Source organism: Siniperca chuatsi, linkage group LG5, assembly GCF_020085105.1.
Source record: "Siniperca chuatsi isolate FFG_IHB_CAS linkage group LG5, ASM2008510v1, whole genome shotgun sequence".
Lineage (NCBI taxonomy): Eukaryota > Metazoa > Chordata > Actinopteri > Centrarchiformes > Sinipercidae > Siniperca > Siniperca chuatsi.
This window is the reverse complement of record NC_058046.1, coordinates 14,476,816-14,499,873: the sequence shown is the minus strand read 5'-3', so window position 1 is coordinate 14,499,873 and position 23,058 is coordinate 14,476,816. Positions and strand designations below refer to the sequence as shown.

General features: G+C 40.5%; 2 protein-coding genes across 6 annotated transcripts; both read right to left on the bottom strand.

Annotated features, from left to right (window-relative positions):
- Positions 1–110: 110 nt before the first annotated feature.
- Positions 111–13,284, bottom strand: acsl2 (acyl-CoA synthetase long chain family member 2). Of its 4 annotated transcripts, XM_044197980.1 has the most exons (21): positions 13,130–13,146; positions 10,165–10,211; positions 7,659–7,909; positions 7,434–7,548; positions 6,616–6,680; positions 6,413–6,514; positions 5,653–5,752; positions 4,271–4,449; positions 4,136–4,168; positions 3,871–3,922; positions 3,641–3,714; positions 3,253–3,330; positions 3,029–3,163; positions 2,771–2,905; positions 2,108–2,276; positions 1,924–2,012; positions 1,726–1,842; positions 1,483–1,626; positions 1,274–1,375; positions 1,116–1,187; positions 111–1,016 (listed from the first exon to the last, which is right to left on the bottom strand). In XM_044197980.1, the coding sequence occupies exons 3-21, from the start codon at positions 7,905–7,907 to the stop codon at positions 876–878; spliced, it is 2,151 nt and encodes a 716-aa protein (XP_044053915.1). In that variant the 5' UTR covers positions 7,908–7,909; positions 10,165–10,211; positions 13,130–13,146; the 3' UTR covers positions 111–875. The 4 variants fall into 4 exon arrangements, with proteins under 4 accessions (XP_044053915.1, XP_044053913.1, XP_044053914.1 ...); XM_044197978.1 differs by lacking the exon at positions 10,165–10,211 and having other exon boundaries at positions 13,130–13,284; XM_044197979.1 differs by lacking the exons at positions 10,165–10,211; positions 13,130–13,146 and adding an exon at positions 11,890–12,511.
- Positions 13,285–13,849: 565 nt separating this feature from the next.
- Positions 13,850–23,058, bottom strand: prkg1l (protein kinase cGMP-dependent 1, like). Of its 2 annotated transcripts, XM_044197971.1 has the most exons (20): positions 22,194–23,058; positions 20,723–20,915; positions 20,500–20,623; positions 20,125–20,291; positions 19,397–19,510; positions 17,764–17,869; positions 17,470–17,533; positions 17,092–17,169; positions 16,801–16,895; positions 16,540–16,605; positions 16,333–16,410; positions 16,140–16,236; positions 15,887–16,026; positions 15,692–15,781; positions 15,337–15,478; positions 15,076–15,239; positions 14,863–14,985; positions 14,527–14,589; positions 14,366–14,432; positions 13,850–14,244 (listed from the first exon to the last, which is right to left on the bottom strand). In XM_044197971.1, the coding sequence occupies exons 1-20, from the start codon at positions 22,509–22,511 to the stop codon at positions 14,161–14,163; spliced, it is 2,373 nt and encodes a 790-aa protein (XP_044053906.1). In that variant the 5' UTR covers positions 22,512–23,058; the 3' UTR covers positions 13,850–14,160. The 2 variants fall into 2 exon arrangements, with proteins under 2 accessions (XP_044053906.1, XP_044053907.1); XM_044197972.1 differs by lacking the exon at positions 15,692–15,781.

Genomic DNA, 23,058 nt, shown 5'->3' with positions numbered 1-23,058 from the left:
TGAGTTTAAGTTTGGATATCTGCTGCATATTCCTCTGGGTGAGTGCAGGAGTTAAGTTTTGCTCTGACAGGAGTAAAAGTGTTTAATTGATTTAATCACACACAAAAATCATCAGTTACTATTCTTTATTTCTGTTTAGTTTTACTTTACTGGAATTAGTCAGTAGTGTCCTCAACAAATCTCAATATAAGCAGTATTTACAGTTCAGCCACTTTTTTTCTTTTTTTTTTTACAAATCATTGCTGGTTGAAACCCTCTTTAGTTTTAATGGTTTAACTTCAGATGAGAGATTACATGCTCACACTGGGTTATGAAATCAAGGATGTTCATGAAGAGCTTATGTCATGGTGGTATAAGCGCCCAACAACCGTAAATACAAACGTACAGCTAATGAGAGTTCTATGAGCAACAACGCCCCAAGTACACCCACAAGTGTCCCTTTAAAAATTCTTACATGAGAAAAGAACAGGGCAGCGTAAATTAAATGTCTAACTTCACATCTCTGCTGGTTGCTTCCTAATAACTTCTGTGATTCTTATTTCTACAACTAGACAATTTATTTATCAGTAAAATCTCCTGGTGAATCACAACTCTGAATTAGTGACAAGGACAACAGTGAAAGTGCAATTAAAAAAAAAAAAAAAAAAACCCCAACAACAATGGTTTGGTCCCCATCTTATTTTCCATGTGAAGAGTTAATACATTACTGTGTGCAAGAGGGGGATGCGTGGACGGGAATTAAAACTTCTTTGAAGCAAAATACCAATATTCCAAAATCCACTGCTGGACATTTTTAATTTTCTTCTCCAAGCTGCCTGTCCTATTTTTCCCTTATTGGACACCAGTAACCCTTGGGTGTTGTGCGTGGAGTCCTTTTAAATGGCCGTCTTGCTGTACATGCTTGATATTTGTTCCTGAAAGACTCTGCGGATGTCGGCACGTCTACTTTTCAGTGTGGGGGTGAGAAGGCCGTTGGCGACACTGAACATCTCTGGATGCAAATGAAGGTCCTTCACCTGAACGGAGAGAAAGGTAAAATAACAACAAAAGTCAGTATTGGGATGTTTGTAACTCGCAAATTTGAACCGAGGCCGATGTCTGCAGAGACTCCTCACTTGTTCAAAGGACTTCAGCCCTGCTTCCTCCCCCACCGCTTTCATGTCCTCTAATACTGTGTTCTTTAAATCCTGATGGAAGACCAAAACTCAAGTCAATTGTTTTGGAATGCATACAGTAATATAAAGTTATGAAATTGGGGGTTTATATGACATACAGGATTCTGGCACAGTTCTTCATAGGATCCCACATATCCTCGCTCTTTAGCCCAGTTAACAAACACTTCAGGGTCAGGCACAACTATGCCTATGAGATAAGACTGGTAGCATGAAATACAAGACAAAATCAAAAAGTTAACTCGCACCAAGGCACATATTTTGACTCTAGATCAACTGAACATGGATTGTATTGTATAATACATTGTACCTGTAAACTATCTCCGTGCACAAACACCTGTAGCACAGTAACACAACGCATGTAGACATTTTCTATCTTCTCTGGAGCAATGTACTCTCCCTGGGACAACTTGAATATGTGCTTCTTCCTGTCAATGATGCGTAGTGTCCCATTCTGGCAGAGGAAAAGCATAAACATACACATTTGCTCACTTACAGGAGACTAGAAGATGACATCTGTCACCTACAGACCGATTATTGTGTCGAATCTTACTGGAAGCCACTGGCCCACGTCCCCACTGTGTAGCCAGCCGTCGCTGTCCAAGGCTTCAGCTGTCCTTTCTGGGTCCCTCAGGTAGCCCCTGAACACACTGGGGCCACGAATACAGATCTAACAGGACAAAGCCGTGAGAAGAGTCAGCAGGCTGTCTGATAATATGTATAGTACGATTGCATCTTTAGACTAGGTCACCTCTCCGTCCCCGTTCTTAGCATAGTAGTTCATCTCAGGGATGTCTACCAGCTTCACCATGGCACAGGGCAAGGGAGCACCAACATGACCTGACAAAGACACATCCACATACCTGCTGAGAACAGGATTAACCAGCACGGGCACAAAAACACAAGCAATTTAGAGACAAAAGTTGGTTTCTTACCTGCGCTCCAGTCTCCCGGCATAGAGAACGTGCAGCCTGCAGTGCACTCCGTCTGGCCGTAACCCTCAAAAATCAGACAGCCTATAGTGGCTCTGAGGAAGGACAGCACAGTGGGGGAGATGGGTGCTGAAGCAGTCAGGGCAAACCGCAGATTACCTCCTAAACTGGCCTGAAACATAAGTGATGCAGTATTTATGTAAAATAGTTCAAATACAAGCAAAATCCCATTTTAACAGCATTTTCAACCTAGACCATATTTCCCCATCTGCATTGACCATAATGAGCCAAAATCTTTCAGTTCTTGCTCGCCTGTGTGCCTGCTTCTCCAATACACTCCCACAGGACCAATATGCTGGGTGATATTGGCATTGATGGCTGGAATAGTGCTTCACTTGTAAAGTTTGGATACAAATGTATTGACTATTTGCAGGGCTTTTGGTCTATATCCACTGTGTTAAGTACTGCAAAAATATAAATAGTGACAACTGTGTAGAATTCTGGATTAACAGAAAATATATCAATATCAGTCATTAAAGACTGACAACCAATGTAGTAAAAAGAAAAAAAAAAATTATTTGGGTGTGGATCTCTGAAGAGGCCACTGATCCTGTAGGTCTTTACTGGAGGCCGACAGCAAAGGAGCTGGCGCTTTCAGCAACTGACCTGGATCCTGTTGAACACCAGTTTGTCCCACAGACTGTTGTTACGTACAACCCCGCTGCTGAGCTCCGCCTGCTTTCTCCTCACAGCGTAGTGAAGCAAAGCCCGTCGCAACGGAGAGGTCACAGAACCCAGGATCTTTATAGAAATCAGTGAAAATGTACAAAAACAAGGTTTAAAACATACCCAACACAGAATTATGGTAGCCTTCTAAATGCTAGGTAGGGCAGTAAATTACAAGATCTGAATCTAATTACCGACCTTGTCATAGATGCGATTGAGTAAACGAGGCACAACAGGAAAGAAGGTAGGTTTGAGAGTTTTAATGTCATCCATAAGAAGAGAAATGTCGCCTTGGTAGAATCCTACTCTGGCCCCATGGCAGAACATGGAGACCTGTGACAGAAATGGACTTAATTTAGGGTTTACCCACAAACACGCTATGAAAAAATAAAAAAATAAGGTCTGAGAAGAGGATCAACTACCTGAATCATCCTCTCAAACATGTGGGCAAGTGGCAGGTAAGAGATCGACACATCCTCTCGTTGGATCACAAACGAACCCTGAGAGAAAACGAGAAACAAAATGAGCAAAGCACAAGGGAGAGATAAAGTTCAGGCAGCAGAGCCTCGCAAGGCAATCAGACATGCTGTATGGCTTTTTTAACAGCAGTTAGATAGCAGAATCTTTATACAGGGGCAATTAGTTAAAGTACCTTGCAGCGACAGGGGCAATCAAACAGCCAATTAATCATACCATTAGACACAGCAGGGAGAGGGACAGTTTTGAGATACAGAGACACATGCAGATGGGAAGTGATGCTAGCTGTGAGGCTGTTCTCAATTAGACAAGGAGGTGGAAGAGTAGACAGACCTCCAGGATCTTAATGACAGAGGAAGTGTTGGAGGCGATGTTGCCGTGGGTGATCATGGCTCCCTTGGGCTTCCCTGGATAAATAAACAAGACATTATTGCAGTGCCCTGTGTAGCAAAGGAAACTACAGCGGTGCCATAAAGAGAGGTTGTTAGTGGGCACTGAAGGACACTTCTCTAATGATGTGAGTGAAGGATAATTACGCAGAGTCGAATGAAATCAGACGGTACCTGTGGTTCCACTGGTGAAGCAAACCACGGCCAGATCCTGAGGCTGGGGCGGCTACAGCAGGCAGCAATAAAACATGAGAATATTGACAACAGGCTTCCTCCACTCTTAACTTAAGCCATGTTTACAAGTGAGTGTTAATGATATCTTATGGGACAGGAGCAACAATAAAACTGTCATCCTAGCATTTAGAGGGGGCTTAGCTATTCACTGGAACCAGTTTGATGCGGTGATGTAGGCCTAGCAGCTGAGAGACGATAAACTCACCACAGGATCTTTGAGGTTCTGCCTTCCCAAGTCCTAAGATGTGGACAAAGAGGCGTTATTCATATCAATTTACATATCACCATCGATGACTAAATTAAAGGGGATACATTTAAATGAGTCAGCCACCCTGCTCACCATGAGCTGCTCCAGTTTCAAAACCTCCACCTCGCAATTCTTCGCCCTCTCCACAAAGGCGTCACTGAAATCACTAAAGAGAACCAGGCAGGAGAGCTTCGGAGTCACGCCTTTCTCCTTGTTCTCCAACAAAGACACTGCCTTCTCCTCCCGGTCACAGATCACCAGAGAGATCTCCGCTAAGAACGCACCACGACACACAGATGAGATCAACTTTATTGATCCCGTGCAGGAAAATTCAAGTGTCACAGCAGCAGAAGTACAAAACTACTACTATATAAAAATGAAGCATGAAGAGCTAAAATAGAAAAATGGTACTAAATATTATGTACACCAACATAAATAGTAACTAAATAAAGAGTACAGTGTGTTAACAACTGACATTGTGAAGGAATAGTTCACCCCAAAGTGAGAAATCACTAGTTTTCTACTCAGCCTTAGTTATAACTCCACTTCAAAAGCAGCTCGCATCCGTTTTACTAAAAAAATTGTAAAACAAAATTTAAAACAATTCAAATTTCAAACATTTCTCAAACAGTTTTGAAGTCACATGACTGCACTGTGTCTCCAAACATCTAACCAGCGGTGGAGAGTAAGTAAGTACATTTACTCAAGTATTATACTTGTGTTGCCATTTTCTGCTCCACTACAGTTATCTGACAGCTAGAGTTACTCATGAATTAACAGATTCAGATTTTACATCAAAAACATAATAAGCTTATAAAATACAATTCACTGTTAAACATTAAACCAGTCATTCACAATCTCTTTGACTTAACCCCTTACATAAAAAAGCACAGTCTATGAGATGTCTGAGATGTTAGCAGTTCCACCAAACAGTGATTTCCCCTCTCGACTTTGTGACCGAAGGAGGTGAAATTATCCAATATTTACAATCCAAAACAAGATTCAAAATTTGTATAGCAGAACTTTGTTTTTACTTTCTTCCCTACTTTATTTATCACCTGCAGAACCATATACTTTTTATATTTTAAGTACATTTAGCTGATAATATGTCTGTACTTTTGTACAAAGTGCGATTTTGAAAGCAGGATTTACTTGTAATGAAGTATTTTTTACATATACTACTTCTATTTAAGTAAGGGGTCTGAGTACTTCTTCCACTGCTGTTTCCAACGTGGCGTATACTTAATTATCTCCTATATTCTCTTAGATTTCCTTTATTGGAGTTGCAAATATGCACACAGTTTGCATGACTCTCAGTCTCCGAAACAATATTCTGGGATTCGTCAATCAAGTTTGATTTGATATAGGAGGCTGGCAATAATGACAAAGTTTATATTTTGTGGTGAACTATTCCTTAATAATAATAAAATCTCATTAACAGTGTTTGTGTTATTTCTACATGCAGGTTTTCTCACCCAGGTTGAGTATGTGGACCATGGCCTCCAGCCCCAGTGTGTCATACAGCGGCACCACCGCCATGGAGTAGGTGTAGCAGGCCAGCTCTGAGATGATCCACTGTCACCAGCAGAGGGTGACAAAGCAGCACTGTTAGACTCATTTCCAGTCTTCACACACCACTGAGTACTTGTTGAGTTAGACATCTAAACATTAGGGGGTTATGCATTATGATCTACATTACCATGCATACCATTTATATTTACAAAACAAACAAAACCGCATTCAAAATATAAAAGCACTCAGTGTGTAGACTGGTGTGATGAGAGAGTGAAGGGCTCTGATGGAGCAGAAATTATCTTTCACTTTCAGTCTACACAGGAATGACAAAAATGGATTTTCCTGACAGACATATTAAAAAATGAGTTTGGGAGCAGACAGGCTCCAATATTAGCTGCCCTGGAGACCCACATTCACCACCAGCACTCTGCTCTCAATATGAATAAAGGCAAACACTTTCAGGGCAGACACAGACAAAAACAAATCATATTTTAATTTTCAAAATGAATAGAAAAAATGTGATCCTGGGATCCAAGGGACGGAACAAACAATATAAAATTAATATGGAGAATATATTCAATTCTACCCAAGTGAAATGCAATTTTGAACTATAGGGCTGTTTAGAGGTTCAAGGGTCAACAATCTTGATTAGAGGCAAGAACCATGCATGTCTTAAAGGTTATCTAATCAGTTCTAAAGCTCATAGTGATGAGTCCATACCTCTGGTCTGTTTTGTGCAAATATCACAACAAATTGCTGCGGGTTCGGCTTGCAGCCTTTGGCCAGCAGCCCAGAGCCCAGCACCTGCGCCTGCTCAGCCACCTGAAGAATTGGAGACGCTCAGTCAACAAACAGCAAAGAGCAACAGATGACACAGAAGTACTATGACGACTGGAGGATCAAAATACTAAAACATGTCAGACCTCAGTGTAGGAGATCCACTCGTAGGGCTGCCCCGGCTTTCTGAAGCCAAGACACGGGCCATTTCCTGAAGGACACAAGACAGCTGTGTCACATCAGCTCAAACATACGCAACATTTATAGTACGGTGTCTGTGATATCTTGCTTTTTTTTTTTTTTGCTTGAATAGGGACTTATTACCTTGAATATCAAAGTTCTGCTTATGACCCAAATCAAATAAAAGTTATGTGAAAATGAAAAGGAATTAAAATGACTTATTATCTGACTACTACAGCTAGAAACAAGCATGGACAATAAGAAATAAAATCATTTATCACGCTCTGGTGGAATTATTTATGTAGTGTGAGTAATTGTAGCTATTACACCACAGTTGACTAAATGAATGATAAAAAGCTAATGTTAATTAATTATGGTAACCAGTTATAATTCAAAAACACATTTTAAAATCAGACTTTAAGTACACTTCATTGTCATTAACATAAATGTGATTGTTTAACAAATGAGTTACTTTGATAATATATCAATAAATTACTTTTGGTTGTTAAGAATTTCATCCATTTTCTGCACTAACTGTAAATCAGGGCTGTTGCTTCAAATCCTACAAAATGTCAGTTTTGTCCAAAACATAAAAAACAACTTCCCATTTAGTAACGTGATAGCCTTTCATAAGACTAAAGGGCATTAACATTTGTCTCATAAAACTGAACATATAACTTTCAATGTTAGTTGACATTTTTATCGTCTTCTTTGATATGATTACACAATAAAATTTAGGCTAAAGTTCAATGAACTCTGTTGTGAAGGTGTCCCTTGTCACCACCTGCGATCCTCAGGCCTCTCTGGAACATGTCATAGGCTGTCCTGGTGTCCTCGTAGTAAAACTCCAGCAGTGCGTCATCTTTAAGTAGAGCTGATCGCCTGCAGCTGGGATCTCCCTACAACAAACACACCTATCAAACACCTTAATACACTCTTACGATAATGACATGTGCCATTTACACAAGTCTAAATATTAGGATGCCACGAGCGACCCTGATCCACTCACATTCACAGCTACAGACTGGGCTTGTAGATCACAGGGAGGACGCATGGGTCGAGGACGGGTCACCAGCCAGTACGCAGTGAGAGAGGCCAGGGCTCCTAAACCCAGGAGAGAGGAGGGTGACAGAGACAGGGAGGACAGGGAGAAGGAGGACAGAGGCAGAGACGGCAGAAGACTCCAGAAGTTCTCTGATTCAGACCCTTTGAGTCCAGTGCTGGAGCGAAGTGACCGTAACCACTCCTGGAAATGCATAGCTGAGAGACGAGGACAGAAACAATGAGAGAAAAAGGACACAGTGAAACAGAAGGAAGTTATATGGTGCATTTATAACACAAAAGCTTCATTGTGTTAAAAAAACTGCAGCATCTCCTGCAGAGGGCACCACACAGTAAACATGTAGCAGATTGAATCCGGCTGACAGGGCCAGTGTGTCCTTTCAAGTCACTTTTAAACATGCAATTTTCCTGCTAAAGCGTTTTTTTAATGTTTTATAATGTGTATTGTGACTGCATTTACTTGTTTTCCTTAACATTTTATCTGTTAACCTTGGGGTAACTTACTTTGTAAGTTGTCTATGCCTTGATTTTATCATCCTTTTTCTTTTATCTTTTGCTGTGATGCACTTTGTAACTTTCTTGAACAGAAGGAGCAGTACTGATTGTGACAGATATTTATTTCAAGGACTAATCTACCATTTAGAGTGAGGGCCAAATATCAGCCGATAGCTTATTGCAGATATATTGTTACCAATAAGTAAAAGAAAATGCAGTACAGAAAACTAGGTTTGGTCAGTATGTATAAAAACAAAAACAAATGTAAGGGTTCAGTATCAAGATTGCTTATTTATGTCATGTGTTTGTTTTTAAAAATGACTTTTTTAAAACTTCCAAATATCCATATCAGCCTCAAAAATCTTGTATCGGTTGGGCTATATTACGGATTCTTTTTTTAAATTAGTCTGTAAAATGTCCAAAAATAGTAAAAAACAAAAATGGCCATCACAACTTCGAACAACGTGTTCGATTTGTAGACAATAAAATAAACTCGCTACAACTGTATAAAAAAATGGATCCTATTCCCACTGGATCAGTACTGGAAAATAAACAAGACTTATATGATTTAGCATTGCACTCCTATAACATAATCGAACTCATGATGGAGAGAACCATAGATATCGTCTTTTCTATTCCACACATTCTTTGTCCTTGTCAAAACCTGGTGCCTACATTACCCACAATGCAGATAACATGGAGATTATGATGTTTTATGCTAGTAGCGGCTAATGTAGCCTCGAGCCGCTAGCCTCAAGCAGAGATTAGGAGCGGGCTACAGAGGTCTGGTGAACTCACTTCTTTCAAACTCTACACCCCCAGATTTATTTCCATTTTCAAACTTGTAGCAGGAAGTGACATCACTTGAGGCAATTTATCCTATTTTGTGCAGCTCTCTCTGGAGACACAAAAGCCTTTATACAACTTTTTTCACATGTGCAGTAGTCCTCCCCAAGACCTGTAAACAGAATTTGAAGTGTAAAGTCAGTGGAGTTTACCTTTAAACATCTCTCCTACTATCAACCACAGTAAACTCTGTTCGTATACTACAATCTAGCTTAAACATAGAATGCAACAAAACCTAAAAGAAAATGTCACTAAAAACATCCATCATTTCACTTCTGAAACTGTTAAACACCAGTCTGAAGCACACTGGGCCACAGGCTTGGCACCATTCAGATAGAGAAGAGGAGAAGAAAGGGCCTGAGCTGTATACAGGGGAGGGAGGGGTGGGTGGGGGAGTGGAGAGACACCAGGACGTAATAACGATTGGCTTAAAAGAAACAGGCACTGAGGTTACTTTCAGTCATGTTGTGCCACTCTTTCATTCAACGGGGGAAGAGAGACTCGGAGTGCGTACAGTAGCGAGGGTCTGGTGGTGAGATGGGGGAGGGGAGGGGGGGAGGACTGGTCCAACCCAATGATTCATTGCTAGAGACTTTATTGTTCAAATCAAAACTGAATGAAAGAGGGAGAAACAGGGAGGGGAAAGGCAACTTGAGAACACTCTGTAGCCTCAAAACAAACTCCGACAGTGTTCATTCACACACAGCAGGCGATTTGAGGGGGGGGGGTGGCATTAACAAACTCATCTACTGCTCACACAAACTGAAAAACTACACGTCTCCCGTAAACAGCTCATTTCACCCCCCTCTAACAAACCACTTCATCTTCCACCAGGCAAGGAATTCACCTCACTGAATAAATCTCTGCTTTCCCACATCCACTCCCCTCCGCAAACACCCCTCAACCTCTCACCCACTTTCTCCCCCAGTACCCAATAGGAGAGGGGACAAGGAGTGATATCATACCCCTCCCTCCCTCTTTAACCAGACCGCTCCTGCGCTGCTTCCCTACCCTGCACGGGCAAAGCAATGCCCCACCCGTCCTCAGAGGATTCACAATCTACTTTAAGCATCAATTTATGTGAATTAAACAGTTAAGTTGCTACTTTACACCTGCTGGGGCGACAAAGCAGCTGGTGATCCCCTTGAGTCCTTTCAATCTGTAAATGGAAAACAAAGGGCTTTATGAAATAAAACATCAAAAAAAAAAAAGAAATGACAGAGCACTGTGAAGAGAGCTTCCTGTAGCCCCTTTCTTTCTGTCTCCCCATCGCTCCCTCCTCTCTCACTCCCATTCATAATGGCTATTGTCAAGGCCCAGACAGGGACCATTGTGCTCTCAGCTTTTACTCCCTGGAAGACATGAGACAAAAGAAATGGCGCACACATGTGAAAATATACTGAAGGAAAACAAATACACCTTCACAGACTGTGTCAGTCTGGGAGAGAAAAAGCTGGATGTTTTGGTGGTTCACACTTGAATTTACATTCAGAGGGGTGACTGCATAGCAGGGCACACATGACAACATCATGTGGAGTGATGTTTGGACAATAATAGCGGAATAAAAGTGTGCTTGGGGCAAATGATGTTTGATCCAACAAAAAAAATGGTGTAAAAATGGAAATAAACTGAGATCCTGCTATGGAGTGCACACAAAATGCCATAAAACAGCAGAACACAGGTTCACAGGGAGACGGCAGACGTGTAACAAACAGCCTTAGGCATGTCTGTACACATTTACTCCAGCTGACAAGCAGAGACAGAGCTGAGAGCACAGAAGATAATTCAGAGCTACAGTATACTGTGTGACAGAAAAAAAGAGAGCAACGCAGAATGTGAAGTGTACAAAAACCAGAAAAACAGAAACCAAAAACTGGTTTTGAGACAAATCTGGCATGTAATCAATGATGACTATAACTTTAATAAATCACATTCACATAAAGTGAACTAGGACATGTGAAATACTGGGAGAAATTATTAAAGTGTTTACACCTTAATTGTTAAAGTAATAATAGTGAAAGAACCGCCTCATCTTGGGTCAAATCAGGGCTTCAATGTAGAATTTGCGAGTTAATTTGGGGAAATATTTTCAGGGTTTAGGTTAATAAATGCAAATGGCAGCGTCATTATAAGCTTTTAGTACAGTAATAAGTATCTTGGCAATATCATCAGCATAGTCAGGTAAAAAAAAAGGAGCAAGTGCAGGGGCTTAAAAAGAGGAGAGAAGTTCATTTCTTGCTCCATTTGAAACTCTGGCAGCCAGACTGTTCAAGTTGTAAAATCATTTTATGGACTGTTCAAGTATGAAAAAGCAGTCAAGGCTGCTTTTAACAAATGTATGCAGAAAATGTCTTCTTTTTCATGACAAGCAGAAAAGGACTGGCCTTGATGATATTCTTTCAGTAAAAAGAGAGTGTTGTATTTTGTCATTTCCCTGTTCAATTGAACTTAAAATGTCGTCTACTACTAGAGCTATAATTAAGTAATTTTCTTCACTCAAAGCAAAATGCCTGCATAGAACAAGTCCCCGAATTACACGTAGAGGCTCTGTACTGTAACCTACAGAGCTTCTGTGTTGATGGGAGCAGTGAAAGGGAATGCTCCCCCCTGACCCAAAAAACTGCAGGAGGTGACACGAGGAGGGGGGAGGTTTTTAAATGGAAGAGAGAGGCCACAGCGTTTTGAACCCACACCAGCAAGAACTCTGCACCCTTTCCATGTGCCCAGAGAAGGGAATGGTCTGATCGAGGGGAGAAAGAGCTGGGGGGGGGGGGACACACGTGAGGCTGGCCGGGGCAGAGGGGGTAAAGGAGCAAAAGAGAAAGAACGAAACTCACGGGGGTTTTCCGGCTGTGATTCCCAAATGAAGCGTGAAGAACACAGACACACACTTTGCCACAATTACGTTTTTCTTGTCGGGGGGTGAAGAATAAATGAGCAAGACCGCATCCTGCACGCAGAGAACACCTTCACTTTCCACAAGACTCTCACGAGTCTCCCGTGGTCTCAAATTCACTTGAAACCATTCAGGATTCCCACAGACAATTCCACTTGTGCATTTTCTCTCCAGTCTCACATTTTCGGTTTCATGTTAACTAAGCAGCACCAGGTTCTGACATCATCATGCAAGGGTCATCTTCCACTTTTAGTTTTCCTGGCACCCCATCCCATAGGTCTCTTTTGAATCAGCGAGTGTTTTTGTGCGCCAGGGCAGATCATTCCGCCCTGCATGGCCTGGCACACAAACCTCAGCTGCCATGTTGCACAGTGTAACTGTCAAACACTGAAGAGAGCTGGCATCTGGCCATGTGGACAACTTGAAACATGTTGCATTACCCAGAATATCTAGACATGCAGCTACAGAAAGATACAACACACAGAAAACAAAAGCAGGCACAAGATGAGGACGGAGTGTGATTTGACAAAAGAATGTCAGAAAACCTACAGTTCAGAGCTGAAACAATCCCCAACCATAATTATCCCCAGCTGGATCAGGGACAAAATACCACAGCAGTGTGCTTAACATAACAGCTACACATACATGCACCCCAGTTCAAGTTTAAAGAATTTGGGAGCGCACTGCAAAAAATATATATAAAACTAAAGGTCTCTGCAGTCTGCACTATACAGTAATTCTACAAATACTACAGTTGGGAGGAAATCCATGAAGGCAATATAGGTTAAAGCGTCAGTTGAGTAAAGGCACAATGCACAAAAAAAAAATCTCATATAGAGTAGGCATTAGTGTTAAGAATCACTCAATGAAATGTGTTTTGAATGCAGTATTACCAAGAACTGTGCCGCCGCGAGGCCTGCATCTAATCACTGGATCATTTAAGAGGCAAAACTGAGTTCTTTAAAACTTTATGCAACAGTTTAACAGGTTGATTCATCTTCACAGTTCTCCAAAGACTACAATGAGCTCCCAGCTCGGTAGCCTGGAGACTCAGCGGGCTGCAGGAAAACTTTTATTATTGTTAGATCGGAATCTAAGCCTTCGTAGTTTACGTATGTTTCTGTATCGAGCTGACACGACTCAAAACAAAACAAAGAACAAAGACAGACAACGGTACTTACCTAACGCAGGCCTCCAATGTCTCCTTAGATTGCTCTCCAAAGTTACTACTTCAGCAGATCATCTGTCCACACGTCAAGTTGGAGACAATATACTTTTATTTCTGGTCAAAACCTTCAAAATAAAACCTCGATTCATGGAAGCATTGTGCGCATCCAAAGCGGGAATGTTCACCCTGGCAGATAATTTACAAAGACAATAATTCTTTTTTATATAATTATAATGGATTTTCATTCTACCACTACTTGACATGTCATATTTCAAACTTATAGTGGAAACGTAAATCTAAGAAGGAAATGTGATGAAATAATTTTAGCATTTATTCTTGTCCATTTGCCATTTACTTTTTTGTTTTTAGCTATGAAGTCAATCAATTATACCTTTCAATGAAGTATCCTTTTATCAAGCCACACCATGCATCAAATCAGTTTGTCACCTTCTTTATAACACGAGTTTCACTCCATATTTCGTCCTAACATAAGGATTAACAGGTTAACATTTGAACATGTTTTATATATAACTATTTTATTCTTACTTTATTTTGAAGTTAAAATCATACAACTTCCTATATTCATCTTTCTACCTTTCTGGTGCTTGACGCAATTCTTCAGACTGGGTCGGCTCTGACGTCACTTCTTAATTATATTCATGCATTTTGGAGAGAGACCAAATAATGACAGAGTTGTACAATCTCCAAAAAAGTGAAACGGAGAGAATGCAGATTTAAGAGGAAAGAAAAGACCATGTAGCCTATTTTTATTGAGTTACATTCAACAGCATTCACATCACTGAACTCTTAATGTTTATAAATCTATAGAGATTCTGCATCAAAAACAGTCTGAGCTCAACACAGTATAGGCAGCATGGTTTATTTATCAAACAATATCTGCCGTTACTGATACTGTGTAAAATATTTTTGTCTGAAAATATAATTAATTCTTGATGGCAGTTAGACTGAGGGCAGTGAATCATTTATGAGGACTAAACCTGAAAGTGATGAAGTATTGTCTTTGTCCAGTTCACAGCTAATCCGTCAGAAATCCTCCCAGTTTGTGCACAGCTCCTCTGATCCCTCAGAGTAATGATCACGTGTACCACTGTCCAAAGGGCGCTTAACCTGAAAGACAGTGTAAAAAATAAAAATACTAAAATCACTACGACATGTAAAGTAGATCTATTCACTGCAACAAGATTATCACAAAACACAAAATAATAAGCCAAAACTGATCGCATCTTACTTGGGGAATAACAGGTGGGTTTAATGTGCCTTTACAAAGTCCGTCCCAGTTGAATCCTTCAAACCATCTGCATAAAAACAAGAGCATCACATCCTATAAAACCATGTTTCCAAGCACAGGCCTCAGTGTTTTTCTCCTGTGTAATAAATCTGTCGTCTTACTTGTGCTTCTGAATGTCCTTGGCCCCATTTCTCTGACTGCCCAGTCTCTCTGAGGGATTGCTCCTTGGTGATGGAAAGCAAATAAGAACACACAAATAAATAAACTATGAATTAATCATCAGATTCTGTCATTCAAGAAGTGGTGTCATAGCAGAGGTCGTGTCCAATACACCTGCATCGTTCCTTAATTTGCTCTGTTTGTGTGTTGGAGCTGGAGGAGGGGAAGTATAATATAATGCATAATGGTGGGTCAATGGAGGATGGTTTTTATGTCTGAAAAAGCACTATAAATTAACTTTATAATTCATGGTGTGTAGTGGGTCATATTTACAACACCTGCACAGTTTCTTTATGAGACTGGAGGCACTTTTGCTGATGGTCTTTGGGAAGTCGATCTGATCGATGCCACGAATGGTTGCAGTGAGAATCTTCATCGGGTCAGAGCCGCTGAATGGGAGTCTGGAGAGGAAAACACAAGCCTATTACTATCAATCTACAACTGGAGAAATGAGCTTAAAAAGTAGGGCTGCACAAAACTGTAAAACTTACCCACCACTCAGAAGGTCAAACACAAAAACACCCAGTGACCAGAAGTCTGCAGATATACTGTGGCCTTTGTTTAAGATGATTTCAGGTGCCATATATCCCAGTGTACCACAGAATGTCCAGGTTTTCTGGCCCACCTCGACCTTCTTCAGACATCTGGAGCCAATCTACAAAAGGCAGATATCAGTAAATTTACAGTTACCTTTGGTAAAATTCAATAGACCACTTAAAATGTGGACTTAAGTTTGTAACCAATTATAGTACCAGTTTGGCATAACCATGCTCATCCAGAACAACATTTTCAGGCTTGACATCTCTATAGATGACACCTCGACAGTGAAGAAAGGTCAAGGCCTCAACAACACAAGCTGTGTAGAATCTGGTGCTGCATTCGTCCAAGTATCCTCTGAAACGGTATGTAGAAGTGCTGATTTAAGCATCACAGCCAACAAAACAAATGTGTGATGTACATAGATGTAAGACATCAAACCCTGGTCGTAAAATTGCATTGTGATGAAAGCTTGGCTAAAAACACAGAGGTAGGACTATAAATATTTTATCAGCATGATGACAAAAAGGGCCTTGCATCTTTATTTTCTTTAGTCCCAAAAATACCTACTTATCTTTGAGTAGACTACATAAATCCCCACCAAGACAAGCTTCTGTCAAAATGTACAGGCACTCAGCGTCTCTAAAGGTTTTATGTAGCCTGTGATCGACAGAAATAAAGCAAAATGATAAAGATCTTTTTTAATCATTAACATATTATGTTATCAAAACAATTCTAATTAGATAACTGTTGAAGAACAGACACCTGATTATGAATGGACAGTGATTCTCCATCAGGATGCGCCCTTCTCTCAGGATGTGCTCTCGTTGACCGTTTTTGTGGATCAGCTTCTTCTTAAGGACCCTCATGGCAAGAAGACACTTGATGTTGCTCTTTAGTTGCACCTTACAGACGTGGAAATCAATAGATTACATTATAGAAACATGGACTCTCGAGGAGGCACCAGCACAGGGGATCGGTGTCATTGTCTGTGAGCTGCTATAAGATCAACCCTTACCAGCTCTACGTGACCAAACTCCCCAACTGCTAGAGTGCAAATAATCTGGAAATCACTTAAGGTAGAAGATAAGAGGAGTTCAGGATCCTTGTCTGACCTGCTCACAAGGAAAACAGAGTTGAGCTGATACATTCTTCTATAGGTGCAAATTACATGTAATTGTTGTAGAAAATAGTGTTGTAATGCTCCTTACTCGCTTTTGGATTCACGGCTTTGCTGCTCCTCATGACTGCAGTCAAATACCAACCCACCGATGATGTCTTTGAAGGTCCTGAAAACACAAAGGCATATGAATATTCTACATATCTCTGGATAAGCACATCAATTTATGGCCAATTTAAGAGTATAGTGTAGCAACTGAATCAGCAGTGAATTTTTTTGACACAAAATATCCACTTACTCTCTGTCTATGACCAAGCATGTAACTTTGCCAGCAGCAATCACATTCACAGTCTGAACACCCTCTCTAAAGACAGAGTGAAGAGAGTATCATAAGAAAATCATAATGTTATCAATGTAAAGCACACAGTATATATTAAAAACAACATCGTTGATATCATGCTGGCACAAATTTCACTTTTTACTATCATGTGCTGTTTTCATAAAAAGCCGCTGTTCCCTCTGCATAACATCCTCTTAAAGTACATTATTTCCTCCTTACCCCCACAGAGCTTTTTCTCCAAACCACTGTCTCTCAGAGAGCTTAGAAAGGACTCTCTGCTCCTCATGGCCTGGCTTCTCTTCTGTCACTTTCACCTGGCAAATCCAAAACGAGAGAGGTAATGAAAAAGAGGTAATGGTGGAGAGCAATGTAGAAAAGCGCCAAAGTCAATTATCACCATCATAATGTAATTTCTAAAGCTGCTCTGACATTTTGTCCTCCACAATCTAAATCTTTTTCTCTGAAAGCCTCACTTCATCTGTGCAGCAGGCAGAGAGCGTAAAACTTTACCTGGCCTTTGCTAATGATATAAAAGGTGTCTCCTGTGGCCCCTTGTCGAATGATGTAGTCACCTTCAGCGTAGTGTGCCTGTGAAAAATAAATGACAGATGGAGGAGCAAACAGTAGAAAATAATTTAAAAAAGGATGAAAAGAGAGCAAGAACAAGAACCAGCTCTCTTACAGATATAAAGATGTTGGCTGGTAACAATGAAGGATTCATTCTGACTCTGTCATAGCGCCTGCTTGTTAACTGATACAACACAAGGAAAGCTGAAAATAGAAAATACAAAGGTGCCGGCTGTGTGCACACATATCTATTGGCTGTATTCTGTCTAAAGAACGAGTGATGGTTACACAGCACTCAGATTTTAAGTACTTAATCTGTACCTCCTCCATGAGATCAGACATTTTCATGATGACATCCTCTGGCAATGATTGCAGGAAGGGAATGCTGCAGACACACAGGTACAAAGAACATGCTAACATATCATCCACAATGAAAAGGGTTTGATTTCATTTTTCCACAGTTTCTGGGTGCCTGACCATATTCAGAAACATCGTAGGAATGTTGCTATTTTGGTCAGTCCTAAATGCAGCACTGTGGTTGAAAGTAGTAGAATACAAAAAGCAGCTTTCTGGACCTGCTCCATGTCAAATCAAGTGTTTCGGTCTGATGTTCACCTGCTAAGCAATTCCACTGAATGAGAAAGGCTGTTGAGAGCACTCTGGATAAGTATGGTCTGGTAGCTCTTGCGGTCAATAACCCACAGCTTGCTGTCCGCTTGTGCTGCAGATCAAAAGACAGAGGCAGAGGAAGTGATAAAGGCTGTGTCAGTGACACAGTAGCTCAGGTGGAAACACGATCAAGAAAGCAAGTATTGAAACAGACGTATGTAGTTTGTGATGGATGTGGATGTGCAATGCAGGATCAGCTACAGCCTAAAGAGCACACAGTAAGCAGGCCAGGACTCTATTAGAAATGCTCATCATGTAGAATAAAAAGAAATGTAAGTGCTTGTTTTCCATACACAGAAGGACTGTTAATATAAATCTAATCTGATTTCCTTACCCTTTTTCTTTATAGTAGAGCTTGAAAGAGCGTTTTGTAAATTAATAATGACCCATATTGATTGGTTCACTGAAGCTTCCTGCAAATGGAAGTAGATATCCTCTAGACAGTCTAATTAGATCCATCCTTTGATGATATGGTGCAGCCCTGATATCTCAGTTCGCAATTCAGGGCTTTATTTGGATCTGAATGCTGTGCAGGATATTTTTTTATTTTTTATATTTTTTTAAAAACATTGCTCTCAAAGGAGGATTTTCTGCAGTATGTCCTTCGCCACCCTGAACTTCCATGACCTGATGATCACTGTCACTGTCACAATGAAAGAGACCACACGAGCACAAGCCTTATTGATGGTCTCAGATGGCAACAATGAAAAAAAAGTAATTTCAGGTCAGGAAGGAGATAAATACAGTGGGCCCCGAACAGATCCAAGGGAAGGGCTGACAGAAATGGACATGGAACAAAAGACAACAGACTGCCGACATGAGCTGAGCATTGTTACTGGAAAGCAGACACGTAGTACACACAGTAAATTGGAATTGACTGGTCGCAAGATAAAGAAAGCAGTAAAAAAAAGAAAGAAAAGGAAATGAGAAGCTTAGGGACTAAAAAAGGCAAATAAAGTGATTTTTTTTTTTCAATTTAAACTGATCCTGGCCATTTCCACAGCCTATTTATTTGTGAAACCAGGTCAGATGCAGGCGATGGATGACAAAGTTTTCCCACAGGACATCTGTGATCAGATGCTGGAAGGAAATGACAGCACACTTTCTATTTTCTAAAGAATATCCCAAATTCTTACACCAGAAATGTATATATGATGATGAAGAGGTTATGATGCAACCATGCAGAAGAGTGAATTGAATACAAACTATTTCTGAAAATGTTATTTGTAAAAAATCAGTTACTGCATGTTGGATTGCAGGGAGGAGATGTGGCAGTCAGGGAGCTGGGTAAAGCAGAAAATGTTTTAAATTCCCCACATCCCAGAGAAAACTGTTTGAAGCTGTGGTGTTGTCTAAGATCTCAAAAGGTCTTAGATTTTAAATTCAACAAACGTCTTCTGTCTAAGACCACTGCCAGAAATCCGTCTGCTTGTGATATTCTCTTAAACAAGAATTATTTATATCCCCACCAAATCAGAATTAATTGCAGTGGAACTCCACCAGTGTTTCAGTGTGATAGATCTCCAGCAATATCTGCATGCAAATATTAAACCAAGAAGCCAACACAATGCTTTGATACCTGAGACAGAGTAGGTGTGGGTGCAGTTGTAGAGGAGAGCCAGCTCTCCAAACATGTCTTCTGGCTCAATTGTGAGAAGCTTCAGTCCGTCTTTTGTCACATCCAGCCTCCCTTCTGTTAATAAACACACAGTCAGTGAAGAAATATAGCACGTACACAGTAGAACTGTTATGTGCATGTGTTTTTGTGTCAAGAAATGTAGGGAGACTGTCAAGAACGTTCAGCTGTCTGAGACATAGTGTAAAAACAACAGATACGCAATCATCATTGAGCCAAACAAGGCCACCACCTCTAGCTGGTTAGGATAACAAGAGGAAAATCTCTCCATCAGCTGTCACGTTACAAATGCAGCCAAGATTCCTGCGGACAATCAAGCGCTAATGAACTCTGCAACCAGGGCAAAGCAGAACCTCTTTTCTCCTGTCTTTTGTATCAAGTTGACATTTCAACGCAAAACATCAATGCGGGGTCTCTTGTCATTCCCCCAAGTGCCTCCTCTTTTCTTGCTCAAACATGCAATTCTGACTCACATCACTGTGTTTGAGAGTGGTGTCAAATTACTAACTAATCGAATTATGAGCCAGCAGCGAGACAGTTGATATACAAAGATATGATAAAAACAAATCGTTTTATCAGACTATTCTTAAGCACCTGTCATCACAAGGAAATGTTAATAAATATCCTCAAGCATGATTAATGTTAGCGACTGTAAGAAGAGAATGATTTACCTTCTAAAACATAAGCTTGCGCCCCGTCGGTCCCCTCCTGAACGACATAGCAGCCTTGATTGATGGTGGTGGAGTACATACAGGCTATGATGGCTTTGATTTCTCCTTCGTCAAGGTTCTTCAACAACTCATTTCTCAAAAATGCTGCCTGAATCAGCCTCTGAGACCTGAGGGCATGAAGGTAGGATACTGATGTAACATTTAAGGGTAAGCTATTAAACGCCTTGAATGCAGTGTCATAGGCTACAGTGTTTGATTCGAAATATTTATTGATTCTGAGTCATGTGGAAAAGCAGTCGGTGAGCCTTGAACATTTGAGGAACCGATTTTATAGTTAGAGCAGGTGGGAGCTGAGGGAACACTGTGTGCTCTTACTCCTGGCTTTTGTCACAGCTTCTTTGTGAAACCATGGCGAGAGTCACCGGGTCCAGGGTGAAGGGCTCAGAAATTACTGTTTTCCTTTTGGCTCTCTGCTTGTCCTCAATTTGAGCTGAGCAAGCTACAGGAAAAATGCACAACAAGTCAGGTTTAAGGCTCGTGCTACCTGTTGATGCTTTAAAATATGACATATGAAAGCACCATGTTCGGTATACTGTACCTGCACTGGCTGCAGAGGGTCCTGGGAGGGAGACAGTGGCTCTGTAGCGATCCAGTTCTTCCTGCAGTCTCCGAATGAGTTCATCCTTTGTATCCAACTCCAGCTCCAACTCATCTATTAATGTGTCCCTCTGGCGAAGCTCCTCAATCTTTAGCTGCAGGGCAAATTGGAGGTCTCGAAGGGTACCCATTACCTGCAAACATCAGGTGACAAAACACAGCAAAATATATCTGTTGCTACACAAAACATACAAACATATATGGGTCCAAATACACTAAATGTACAATTTCTGTCTGATTGAGTTGCACTTAGTCCTATTTGCAGCTACAATATCACTTTACTCAAAGCTTGACAGCCCTTCTCAAATTCATCTGCATCTCTTCCTGTGATTCATATTAAGTCAAGTCAGTTTTATTTATATAGCCCAATATCACAAATCACAATTTGCCTCAAGGGGCTTTACCCTCTGTCCGCAGACCCTCGATTCAAATGAGGAAAGACTCCCTCCAAACAAACCCTTTTAACAGGGAAAAAAATGGAAGAAACCTCAGAAAGATTATTATTACTATTATTATTATTAATTATTAATAATTAATTAATAATATAAACAGGGAATCAATAAGGTATAATGGCTTCTACTTGGATTAGAACACAGGAGAGTTTGCTTATACATATCCCCATATTTGCTTGATATAGACAGACAGAAATACAAGCAGGCAGGTAAGCAGATAAATCCAGTAGATAGATAGATAGATAGATAGATAGATAGATAGATAGATAGATAGATAGATAGATAGATAGATAGATAGATAGATAGATAGAACATTAATATTAGGCTTGACTAAACTTATTTGATTACATTCCTTTTCAACAGGCTGAATAGGAAAAAACATGGTCAAGTACAATCCAATGACACAGTTTCCAATGCAATAAAAAAGAAGACTATAAATCTTTCTCTGCTCTATGAGCCTACAGTACTTCTTGCAGTATTTGATTTGATTTCCAAAGGTAGCTACATGTACAAATCAATGCATTATAGATACAGTGTGTTTATGCAGTTCTTGTATTTGTCTAGTTTTTCTTTCACCCTAATGGGAAAAAACATTTTAAAAACAGTTTTCAAGGACATAAAATAAAGGACAAGAAGGTTGCTGTGCCATAGTCATGTCAAACAGATAAAACACCTCCGATTAAGATGAGGTCATTATAGACTCTTTATTGAGTCACACACACTTACCCTGCTGGAATAAAATATGGATTTTTGTCATTTTGGGTCGCAAGCGCGCCCGGAGCCATACGCACTGATAACAGCCTTTGTAATGCATGAGTGACTTGAATGACAACAGCGTTTTATGTTTCTTACTTACTGTTTGTAAACACAGATGCATGCTCTGTCCTGTAAAAAATAACGCCGTACTGCATTTCACATCACTCACACACAGACACACACACACACACAAAGATCACTTACCACCTGCAGCCTGTCTGGCGTTGAGGAAGTCTTTCTCACTTGTCCTGAATAGGTTTGTGCCTGTTTGGCAGCAGACAATCCACCCGACAGGTGCTGATCTCCTCTGTACCCGCCCAAATGTGAGATGCTCCTCTCTTGCTCGGGGCTGGCCAGGGCTGGGCACAGACAGCAGGTAATCACATGACCAAGACAGTGGAGACCATGCGGGAGACTGGAATGAAAAATGCATCGACTGGATCCCAATTGGGTCAGAGGGTCTTTGGGGTATTTCCGAGCCCTGGGGAGAGGTGGGTCTCCGCCAAACTGAGCGGTGAACATCAATCATTTAATCCCCAGATATTTGGCACACGTGAAAGAGACTAAAGGCTGGCAATGTGCACTGATCAGAGGTTTTACTCTGCTTCCATTGTACACAGCAAATTGTGAGTTTTTTGGCAGTTATTTTTCAGTGACCTTTACATAAATTTACGGAGATGTTTCATTTAATGTAAACTCATTTAACATAAAAATAATGCTTAAATGGTGTTAGGACAAGAATCGTAGTGTTTTCAGCTGGTCTGAACATTAAAACATTCTGAAACGATGATTAGCAATAGTCACAATGGCTGATTAATGGTTAATGTAAAAAATTGTTGTAAATAATTTGGAGGAAAATTAAGACACAGGCTCATAACTTTGTTCAACAGGACCCAAGCAAAGACATAGACAGATAATCTAATCCATTGTATTTAAGCCTTTATATACTGCACAAAGAAAATTGGGTTACAATGTAGGATTAGTAATATTAATAATTAGTAATAACTAAGCTAGATAGTAATTATATGTTTTTAAAGGTTGCTCTTTATCACTTTTAGATTCCAAACTC